General features: G+C 42.5%; 1 protein-coding gene across 1 annotated transcript; it reads left to right on the top strand.

Moving 5' to 3' along the window:
* The first annotated feature begins 2,055 nt into the window (after positions 1-2,055).
* On the top strand, positions 2,056-7,627 carry gpr185a (G protein-coupled receptor 185 a). Its single transcript, XM_077224869.1, has 2 exons — positions 2,056-2,277; positions 3,090-7,627. The coding sequence occupies exon 2, from the start codon at positions 3,107-3,109 to the stop codon at positions 4,091-4,093; it is 987 nt and encodes a 328-aa protein (XP_077080984.1). The 5' UTR covers positions 2,056-2,277; positions 3,090-3,106; the 3' UTR covers positions 4,094-7,627.
* Positions 7,628-12,012: the final 4,385 nt, after the last annotated feature.

The raw sequence follows: 12,012 nt of genomic DNA, 5'->3' as shown, positions 1-12,012 counted from the left end.
AGTGCATGAACTGCAATCTGCTGTGGGAGGGGTTTGATGGGAATCTGAAATCTGCGTGCAAAATTATGGTCCATGAAATTACCTTCGGCCCCCGAATCCAACAGTGCTTGACAATCGTGCTGGTGGACTGACCATCTTAGTCTTACCGAGAGGAGGGTGGAGGTAGATCTTGTCGTGGATGAGGTCTTCCTGGCGGAGATCCCACCCGATAGTAGCCTCATGTTTACTATCGGGCTGGGCCTTTTACCGGACAGTTGTAGGCGTAGTGTCCGGCTCCTCCGCAGTACAGGCAAAGGCCCTGGGACCTCCGCCTCTCCCTCTCCTCCCGGGAAAGCCGAGCTCGACCCACCTGCATGGGCTCGTGATCGTAGACGGGGCTGACCACGTCCCTGCCGCTGGATCGTAGCCCGTTGGCTGCCTCAAGTGTGCGGGTGGGCGTGGCTCGACGCTCGACTCTGGACAGCCGAGCGTCCACCCGCAGGGCCAGATCAATGAGTCCGTTGAGGGTAGTGGGAAGATCCAGGGCGTAGATCTCCTTCTGGACGTGGTCAGCCAGCCCATGCAGGAACATGTCCCACTGCGCCTCCTCGTTCCATCCACACTCTGCCGCCAAGGTCCGGAACTCGATGGAAAACTCGGACACTGATCTTCTTCCCTGCCGTAGCTCGACCAATGTTCTGGCCGCCTCTCTTCCAGTGACCGCACGGTCAAAAACCAGTCTCATCTCGGCGGCGAGGGTCTGGAACGAGGCACAGCATGGATTTTGGTTTTCCCACACCGCCGTTCCCCAGAGTGCCGCTCTCCCAGTCAATAGCGTGAGCACAAACGCCACTTTGGCTTGCTCGGTCTGAAAAGTATGAGGTTGCAGGGCAAAGTGCATAGAACATCGAGTCAAAAAGGCTCTACAAAATGACGGTTCACCTGAGTATGCCTCTGGGGTGGGTAGCCGGGGTTCTGACTGGGAGGGGCTTCCTGATGATGCGGGAGGAACGGCCGGTGTGGGTGGCGCAGTGGGAGGTCGTAGGCGCTGGATCTGCTGGGTGAGCTCGGACACCTGCGTCACCAGGGCTTGAACTGCACGGCCCGTATCTCCAATCTCCTTCTCTTGCGAGTCCATTCTACGGATGCTGTGATGGATGAACTCTTCGAGTGAGGATGACGAGGCGCTCGCTGCTTCCATACCATGGTCAGATCGTTCTGTCATGTTAGGCAGAAACACAGGAAGCAATCGCGAGTATAATACAATATTTATTTAGCACAAAACACACAAGTCCAGGGTGCAGTGAGCCAGGTGGAGATAGGTGACGCAGGGACTTCGATGGTCAATACCGGTGACGTGCAGACAAACGGTGAGACGATCCAAATCCACACGGAAGACGACGAACAGGAAACACCAGGCAGGAACACGAACCAGAAGACAGGGGAACATCAAACAACGATCTGACAAAGGTGAGAGAACAGCGGTGAGTTTAAGAAGCGTGGTGAGATGAACTGCAGCTGGTGATTGTAATGATGAACAGCTGGAGTGGATCAGGTAATGACATACAGACACGCCCCTTGCACACGTGCACTCATACAACAACATAAACACAAGACTAGAAGGAACCAGCGAATACATCTACCGTGACACTGAAGACTGGAGTAATGATGAAAAAGTAATATTCAAAATTATATACAAACTCTTCATCTGATGTTTCTTGTGAATGTTTCTGGATAATTCATAATGAAAAATGAATTTTAGACGATTTAAACCCACAACAGTTCAATTTGATTCCACTTCAATTTTACTTTCTTACACTGAAGTTTTGGACTGGAATTCAAAATGAGTTATCTACTCTACCTACTCGATGAATGCGCGCGTTTAATCGCGTCGCGTCAGGATCCTATCCGCGTCGCGTCGCGTTCGCAGTGTAGGTGTGTGTTGTGAATGAGAAAGAAAGGTATGTTTTGCTGTGTTTCTGTACCACAAGCCATTGACGTCAGCAGCGCGAGTCATCTCAGCGACCAATCAGAAGCGAACATGCAGGCGCTTGTCTGTGAACTGCCAACGCTTCTGATCAGAATGACAAGCCAAGGCTGAGCGCTGCCCAGGTAACAACCCGAGGATAAACGATAAATAAATGACAACAACTACAACGACAACAGAAGCAAGCCGACGGATTCTCTCTTAATCCCCCCCCCAAAAAAATGCGCTTGGCACGGGAAGCTTTCCTGAGCCTCATCTATTCTTCATCTTCACTGGATGGAAGAGGGATGGAGACACGCGCGCGTTCAGTGGTCGGTACCAGTCTTTGTTTGTGACATATTTCACAATGAGTCTGTGTTTTACAACAGCGTGTGCATGATATTTTCACTTCAGCTTGATTATAACCTCAGAAGTGGTAGAAATGTCTCAGTTAAGTATAGCCTCTTATTTGACATGCAGAGGGCTAAAAATAGCTTATTCTCTGCCTCTTTTGAATAGTCGGTATATTTTTGGTGATTTAAAAAAAAAAAATGTAGTCAAGGTAAATCAAGTCACATTCATTGCTGTAGCGCTTCTTACGATACAGATTGCTTTAAAGCAGTTTCACATTAATAAACAGATAAATAACAGTTACATTGATCAATTATGAATCAAATTTAATTTCAGCTATAAAGCATTTCTACAGAAGACGATGATGCCATTATGCATCTCAAATCAGGTCAATGCCCCCTACTGAAAAAAACACAGAATTTCTAATGGTTTCATTAAAAACACCATTACAAACCATCAAGCAATAACCATTAAAACCATCACCTAATGGTTTCGGTAACAGTTTTGCCAAGTGTTTCCCGGAGATTTGAGGTCTGATCTTATCTAATCTGACACTTGCAATTGGTTTTCTTGATTTGCTATTATTTATTTAATTTTTGAATGTGTAAATTGTGATTTTTTTGTGTGATTATTTTGTGTGAAACATTATGTGCTGCCGTCTCAACCAGGTCTCTCTGGAAAAACATATAGCATATCTCAATGTGATTCCCCTGGTTAAATTAAGGATAAATAAAATTTAAAAAAACTCTACCGCTAGTCTCATTTTCATATGTGTGTCTTGTCTAATTTTCAGTGATTCCTGCTGTAGCAATGAGTAACCTGCTCCTGAACGCTTCTCTGTTCAACTGGGATGTACTGGAGGGAAGAAACACGTCGCCTGTCCCATCCTGGGATCTGGAGCCGGTTCCGGTTCCCGTGATCCTCAACCCTTGGGATGTTCTTCTGTGCGTGACGGGAACGCTCATGTCGTGCGAGAACGCGGTTGTGATCGCTCTGATCTCCTACACGCCGACTTTAAGAGCTCCCATGTTCATCCTCATCGGGAGTCTGGCGTTTGCAGACCTCCTGGCCGGCCTGAGCCTAATCCTCAATTTCATCGTAACTTACATCATTGATTCAGGATTCGTTATGCTACTATCAGCCGGGCTCCTCATCACAGCCTTCTCGGCCTCAGTGCTCAACATCCTTGCGATCACCGTGGATCGTTACCTGTCGCTGTATAACGCGCTGTCGTACCACACCGAGAGCACGGTGACGTTCACCTACGTCACGCTTGTCCTGTTGTGGGTCGTCAGCACTTTGCTGGGATCGCTCCCGGTCCTGGGCTGGAACTGTTTGGAAGACGAAAGCACGTGTAGCATCGGTCGACCGGTTAACAAAAGCAACGCCGCGGCACTCGCCGTGTCCTTCCTCCTGATATTCGCTCTGATTCTGCAGTTGTACCTTCAGATCTGCAAGATCGCGTTCCGGCACGCTCAGCAAATCGCAGTACAGCGTCAATTCATGACTGCGTCACACTCGTCCTCAACCACGAAAGGCGTCTCAACCTTGACCACCATATTGGGAACCTTTGCTTTCTGTTGGATCCCTCTTGCCATGTACTCGCTGGTGGCGGACACTCGATCCCCTGTGATCTACACTTACGCCACGGCTCTTCCAGCAATCTGCCACTCCATCATCAACCCCATGATATATGCCTTCAGGAACCCTGAAATACTCAGGTCTTTGAGGATTGCTTGTTGTGGATGCATGCCTTACAGATTCACCATGCGCCCACGGACACCCAGCGATGTGTAGCGTCTTCAGCACAGTCGCGGTAATGGCACATCTTTAAAGCACATGAATCCAGATTTTGTAATCCAGTGAGGAAATTTTTTATTATTTGGGAAATTTAGTAGCACCTCATGTCAGTGTCCATGGTACACGTATGGTAATGACATGTTACTTTGATTAATCAGTAAATAGAATAATTTTATAGCTTACTTATGGAGCCCATGAAGTCACATGATGACGGTAAAAACAAAATGAGATGGGAGGAAAATTTTATTTCAATGCTTTTTCATTCCTACAAGAAAGTTCGCTTGCAAAAAATGTTGTGTTCCCAGAGAAAATTAGCTTTCGCTAGAAAAACTTTAGTTGTAGAAATTAGTGTTGTCACGATACTAGACCCACCCAGACACCAACATAGTGTCGGCCCAGATCCGGCCCACATCTGATACATGTGGATTCAACGTTTACCAGATGTGGGCTGGATCTGGGCCGACTCTATGTTGGTGTCTGGGGAATTTCGAGCTTCGATACGATACCATGAAAAATATAGATTTTTAATACCACTGGGATAACTGGCATATATACCGCCATACAGATAATTGTATCAGTTGTAACAACTTACACACAGCACAAGGAGTCGTTTATATGAATCGTTGAACTACATTTACAAAATAAGACAAGTAAACAGCCAGTAATAAAATAAGACCAAATTAGCAAATTGCAAATGAATACAGACATAAATACAATAGAACAAAGAGACAAATGAAATAAACACGGCTTTAAGTTTTTCAAACTTAATTAAAGTAATCAAATGTAAAATAACACTGGATAGTTTTCATTGTAAATATTAAATACAGATACAGCTTACAAATAAAGCTACAAAAGTTACTCGGTCAAGAGCAGTGAGTGATTTTCTCTTTGTCTTTTGTCCATTGATTAGCATTAATGACACAGACGGCATCAGGTTTATTAGGCTACTGTCACTTTAAGAGCGAATGCACAAATCCAATATACTGATACACAACATGCATCTTTCTCAACTATTAAGTTCCAAAACTGAATGTATTTACTTGAATACTCAGCAAGACAGGCATTTGGACATAATGTTGTATGTATTTGCCCATTTAAGCGCAATAACCCACGAAAAAGAAGTCAATTTGGTTCTCGCAAGATGTTTGAGAGGCCGCTTTATGAGAGCATCACTAATCAATAGTGCACCCGATTTAGGTATGATATATTTCAGTGCACAAAGTTGTGAACACAAAGTTTCTCAGGGGAATGCAATAGTTTTGCAAGAGAGAACCCAAATGTTTTGCAAGAGAGCACAAATATTAATTTTACTTCCCATCTCATATTTTTTTCCATCACCTTCTGGGGCTCGATACAAGCTGCTTTATATCAGAATACAACTGTACTGTAAAACTAACTATAGTGGTTTAAAACATACGGTACTGTAGTGAATTATAGCTGGTGTTTCCCTGCCATCGCTCTTTGTGGTCCTACATAAAGCAGGAATAGAAGATGGAAGGATGGGTGTACAACTATAGCTGTTGTTTGAATGCCATATATGCAGGATTCCTACAGTATTGTAAAACTAACCACAGTAATAGTGTAGTCACAGTAAAACTACAATCTCTGATAATTCATAAAATCTGATAACACATATAAAAAATCCTAATAATTCTGAAATACTGAGGCAAACAATACAATAGTTATAGCAAAATAATAATATGCAGTGATTTCAAAATCAGTGATATCCAGTAAAACTACAAAAACGCCGTATGAAGAACACACATTTTCATCACAAGTTGATTCACAGAAAAGTCTGAGTGCAAATCAGTCCACAACACAAATTGACAACAAAATACTGTAAACCATTTTCCACAGAAAAACACCATTGCACTTCAGGACAGTAATTGATACGATAACTACCGTTTTTCACGTGTTGCCTCAGTTCAAACAGTAGGTAAAACGATTATCTCTTCCTCTTTACTATTAGTTATAGCACCAAATAAACATCAGAAGGCATGTTGTTTCAACCATGGAAAGACATAAAAAATAATACACACAATATTTTAAATCCATCAACGTTAATCTACTAACTCTCCTGTTTGGTTTGTTTGTCGGGCAATGGCTGAATAGCGGATTCAGCGTAATAATTGGTTAGATCGCTCGCCTGTCAATCAAACTCAAACTCAGCAGAACCACCAAATAATTACACATTAAATACATGTGGTCCATTATAATCAGAATGTGAACACACAGTAACATGAACGCTGTAATGTAAAGATTGACCTGCAATTTCTGTAGTGATATAAGTGGATGTTCTTTATGTATTTACACAGATAATCAAATAGTAATGTGGTGTCCAAATATGAATTCATATCATCATCATCAAAAGGTATATAATTATCCAAATGTAGCACACACTTTGCATTGTTGCCTGTAAGCACTGTGCTATGCCTGAATTCTTTATATTTCTTGTTAATGCTATTTTTTTGCCATCAAACTAAACCCTGTACATTTATTCCAATGGCGCACTGAAGTGAATATTGTGCTATTCTCATCCTCCAGTGACTCATTCAGATACAAGAACATGTGTCTCTGACAACTTAAACTACACAGTTATTGAATACATCATGTTTCAGTTGATGTTGTGCACATTATTTCTAATATACTGATATATATTGACGCTGATCTTCCAGGTGTATCGACACTAGTCATGTACTGTACAATAACACATAGAGATAATCGTTTTCTGTTGTACGCTATTGATTGCTTTCATTTTTTTATTTGACGCTGCTATCAATTGAATGTTGTGTGAATGTGTGGTGTATTATGCCTTATTTGCACTCGCTTTGATGTATTTCAAGCTTGAAGTTGTTTTCCAATCATTCAATGCAACAGTGATACAGAACAGTACGTAGGAGCCCACTAGACTACTTTTGTGTGTGAAAACATCTCGGGATCATCTGCTAAAAGGGTATCATAGTGTGTTTGATGGGATGTCTGTGCAATGTCATCAGAGACTAAATCTGCAATTCATTTCTGGTGAACGCAGCCAAAGAACCAGATTTGTCATGTTGGATTTACTGAACTTGAATGAAACTACTGTGTTATTCTAAATAATATATAAGATGTCTACATTTCTGAATGTACCGTCTGTTGCCAAGAGTGCTGTGATTGTCTCAGACTTCCAACTTTGTATTACAATCACCCAGTCTAACATAAACGTTGGTTTTCATTCACAGCAATGTCACATTACATTTTTTTTCAGTGTAACATTTATATAGACGTATATTTTTGTATTTCCTTAGAAAGTTTCCCTCCTTGTGTGTTGAGAGATCACAGATTGAATCTATAAATAGCGTGTGTAACATTCACCCCAGAAACATGGCTGTCTTCCTATGATTGCAGTGTGAGACTGTCCGACTGCAGATAAATATAGAGGTACTGGTTCTCAACCTTTTTTACCTCCCTTTGTCCAGGAAAATACCGTAGGCCTGATATGTACCTCTGATACTTCAGCTGTAATAAAAATTCAGACATTTAAAAACATGATCTCGGTGTAATGTTGTACACTTATTTATTTTTTAAGCATTTTAATTAAGATTGTTAAAGGGTTAATTAGCCCAAAAATTTAAATTCTGTCATTAATTACTCACCCTCACTTTGTTTCAAACCGTAAGACTTTTGTTCATCTTCGTAACACAAATGAAGATTTGTTTTGATGAAATCTGAGAGATTTCTGTCCCTCCATTGACATTCATTGGAGTGTTTGAGATTAATATTTTTTAAATAAATTTTTTTTTTTATTCCCAAACAAAGTGGCTGGAGTCGCATGGATTACTTTAAAAATGTCTTTACTACCTTTCTGGGGCTTGAAAGTGGTAGTTGCGTAGCCTGTCAAAGCTTTCAGATTAAATCAAAAAGATCTTCATTTGTGTTCTGAAGATGTACGAAAGTCTTACAGGTTTGGAACGATGCAAGGGTGAGTAAATAATGACAGAGTTTTCATTTTTGGGTGAACTAACCCTTTAATATAACTAAATTTAAATCATTATTGGGACCCCTGGAAGTTTGCTGAGACCCCCTGGTTGAGAACCACTGTATACCGTCTTTTTTGGTGAAAGTATGTAAAACAGCACACCGGAAAAATGTTTCAGACACTTATATGCTACCTTATTAAATTGCATGTTTGTCCAATCAAATAATGAGTCAAGAATGAGATGCTAAAAATCAGATATTACTTCGAGTTCTTTAGTCACACTGAACATTTTTGAGGAAGTTATTTTTAGAGCTTCAACAAAACTGCTTAATCCTGTATCAAACACACACACACAACACACACACGCACACGTACACACGCACACGTACACACGCACACGTACACACGCACACAGTGCTGAAGAAAACAAGTGCTCTTAAATAAGCATATATAAATGCACTGGCGAGTGAATGGCCGCCGTGTCTCAGGGTTAACAGTAAGCGTTAGAGGTACACAAACCTAGCGTGCATCCTTTGTTTGTCATGGTCTCCTCAGCATCCACTCTTCTCCACAATGAGCCACTGGAGAGCTGGCGGAGATGTAAGGGACAGATGGAGGCTCGCTGATGGAGGAGGACAGTGACGTCAGAGACTCGGAGGGAAGCTGGAGATATATAAACAAAACCCTTCTCGCTCTCTCTCATCTATTTAGCATGCTTTAAATAGAGAAATGTTACAGCATAACCTCACATAGCAATTTTTGTTCTGGCCTAGCCCACACAACCCTTTCCCTCGGCCCACATGCTGCAAAGAATAATGGCCCTGGAGTGACCCAGTCCTGGGTTAAAGACGAGGGACACACATGTGCCATAACTGGCCCGAGCCTGAACCAATTAATGACTCATAAATGGCCCTGCATTGGGCCTAAATAGATTTTAGTGTTGTAGTTGAATAAATCAGCCAAATCTCATATATTTGTCCGGGACATTTACTGGTACAAAAACTATTAATGAAACATAACAGATAGACATTCAAGTGTAATCAATATCATTTATTTATTGCAGAAATGTCAAAAAGCAGTACCGTCGCAGTCCTCTCTGTTCGTATATGTATTAGTATTGTGTGAGGTAAAGAGCAGAATTTAAGTTTTCCCATTCAAACATACATCACTGAAACATCCCGGACAGCAACATAGTGTCGGCTCAGATTCGGCCCACATCTGGTACGTGTGGAGTCCATGTGTACCAGATGTGGGCTGTATCTGGGCTGATTTCTCACCATTCCTGATTTCTAACACACAGCATTTGGCGAAAGCTGATGCTCTCTATTTTTTCGGTTCACATGACGTCACTGTAGCTTTGCACCGCCATCTTGACGACCGACGGTCTCAGTAATGCCTGCAATATGTTGTGCTGGAGCTCCAACAACAGCCGAAAGAAAGAGAACCCCGAACTGGTATTTTATTCTATACCAAAAGAAAAGGATAGAAGAAATGTCTCATATTGTATGAATGTCTCATATTGTATCATGTCTCATCTTTCTGTGCGCACACACCCAGCCCGAAGCGTGCAGCATAGAGCCCTATACAGCCTGCGAGTAATGAATTGAGCTCTGTTTCGTGTCTGAATGGACAAATACACACAACATTATGTTTAAATGTCCGTTTTGGAGAGTATTCACATATGTCGGTTATGTCTTAAACAGAGTTGTCATACATCCAGTCTCTTTGGTAGAGAGAGAAAGAGAGAGAGACGAGGAAAACTTGCTATGCCATCATTGCCACACGTGGTCCAGCTCTGGCTGAGAGGAGGCCAGTAGTGCCAGCTTGAGGCCACATTCGGGCCAAGATCGCTCGCTGGGATGTGGGACAAGGTTGAAATAAAGCCACAAGTGGCAATCTTCAGGGTCGGATCACCATTAGGTGATGGAACTGGAGATCCAGTTGAAATAGTATCTTTTCAAATATGATGTGGTTTTTACAGTAAAGTCCATCTTGAATCTTCACTGATAGTTAGGGTTTGATGAAACAGGTCACTGCAATACACACTTGTATCAAGAGGGGCTATCAAATGAAATCATTTGCTCTTACTGTTAGAAGAAGAGAAGTCCAAGACTTTAACTGTCTTAAGGTACTGGATGTGATCATAATATATGTGGGGTGTGTTGACTCATGTTGAAACATTTAAAGGTCAATGTCAAATGAGTGTGAATTTTTCATTTGCAGCTTGTAAGTCCAGAAATATTTACCTTTTTTATTATTTATTTCTTTAAAATGTATGGCCTTCTAACCTTTTAAAACTTTGTCAACTGTTGTTTAAACTGTAATATGTAATGTCTTGTGCTACTGAAACTGCGGCCAAGTTATAAGGTCATAAGAGAAGGGACTGACTGTCTGTATGATTACTTACATTCTTAAAGTTTTGCTTTCGTGGATCATCTGTGTTTGGTTTATTTGAGTTTAGTTTCTTTACATGTTTTTTTAGCCCATTACTCCCCATTTCATTAGTTGCTAATCATTTGTTAATTGATTAGTCCCACCTGTTCCTTGTTTTCTCCCTCATTCGTTCTGTGTTTATATATCTGTAGTGTTAAGGGGTTTGATAGGGCATGATATGACGCTGGAGGGGGATGTAAAAAAGGCACTCTAATAAAGTCATACTTTGAGAGCACCTGTTGGAAATCTCTTTCCGGGTTTTTTAGTTAAAGGTGGGGTATGTGATTCTCTTTTTTGTCATTTTTTTCAAAATAACTTGAAATCCTATTCCTAACGCACTTACAGCCACTAAGTTAGAAGCACTGAAATGAAAATTAAGCAATTTAATCATCTGTGGAACGGGCAGGACCCGAAAAAATCCAGCCAATCATTTCCAAGACCACCTAGAATCATTGGAATGTAAATTTGTCAATCAAACGGTCGGATCACGCCCCCCTCCCCCCAGCGCGCGTGACCCCCTTCGTGCGCATACTCAATACTCGTGACGCATGCGCATCTCGTCAGTAAAGCCGGTTCTATGATTAGTAGTAAATCGTCATTACAATCTCTTGCGTATCTGAGTTTTCGCTCGTGCATGATTGTGCGTCCATGTTCTTCGAATGGGGGGAGTCAGAGCCAGCGTTGGAGGAAAGAAGGTAGGACCATTTGAATTGTGTATTTTCAAAATCTGCCGGTCGTTTTCCAAATCACACACCCCACCTTTAAGTTAGAACCACCTAACTCTACAATATCCATAACCCGTTTGGTTCTGTTGTCTGTTGTCGTTGCGTATAGTGTGGTTTTGTTCGTCTCAAAATGAGTCAAGCAAATCATGATGAGCTGAAATGGCAGTCACATAGACCTTGAGGGTGGAAAGAGACAGCCTTCATTTCAACCCTTCTTGAAGGAAGGAGAGCGCTAACCCGAATGAAAATTTCCATGGGTCTTCTCAGCGAGAAGAGCACCAGGTGACGAAGAGGTTCCACTTCAAGGCGTAAGCGTGTCGGGTGGAAGTGAGTGATAGTAGTTACCACCTGAGGTGGCAAAGTACTTAAACCTTCCCAGTCCCGTCGAGGACCCACACGTGTAGTTTTCAGAGATCGGGGTGCGGGTGCCAGAGGGTGCCCCATCACTGAGAAAGGAGGTCCTTCCTTAGAGGAGTTGGCCAGGGAGGGGCCATCGCGAGGAGTACAAGTCCAGGAAACCAGGTCCGGCCGGGCTAACTCGTCGGCTGCACGATTTAGCTCACCCGGGATATGAATGGCACAAAGCGACCTCAGATGCTTCTGACTCCATAACTTGAGATGGCGGGCGAGTTGCCACATGCGACCGGAGCTCAGACCACCTTGACGGTCGATGTACGCTATAGTTACGCTATGTACGCTTCTGTCCTATGGACGGAAGTGTTGTCCGTCCGGACCAGTACGTGCCTTCCCTTGAGCAGGGCCCTGAAGCGGTACAGAGCCAGATGTACTGTTCGACAACT

The sequence above is a fragment of the Siphateles boraxobius genome, unplaced genomic scaffold, assembly GCF_051911475.1.
Source record: "Siphateles boraxobius isolate OS27281-9 unplaced genomic scaffold, OSU_SipBor_1 92, whole genome shotgun sequence".
NCBI lineage: Eukaryota > Metazoa > Chordata > Actinopteri > Cypriniformes > Leuciscidae > Siphateles > Siphateles boraxobius.
Note: the sequence above shows the minus strand (reverse complement) of the source record. Positions and strands in the feature narration are given on the sequence as shown.

Coding starts and splice junctions, on each gene's coding strand:
- gpr185a (XM_077224869.1), top strand. CDS start 3,107: ATGAGTAACCTGCTCCTGAACGCTTCTCTGTTCAACTGGGATGTACTG.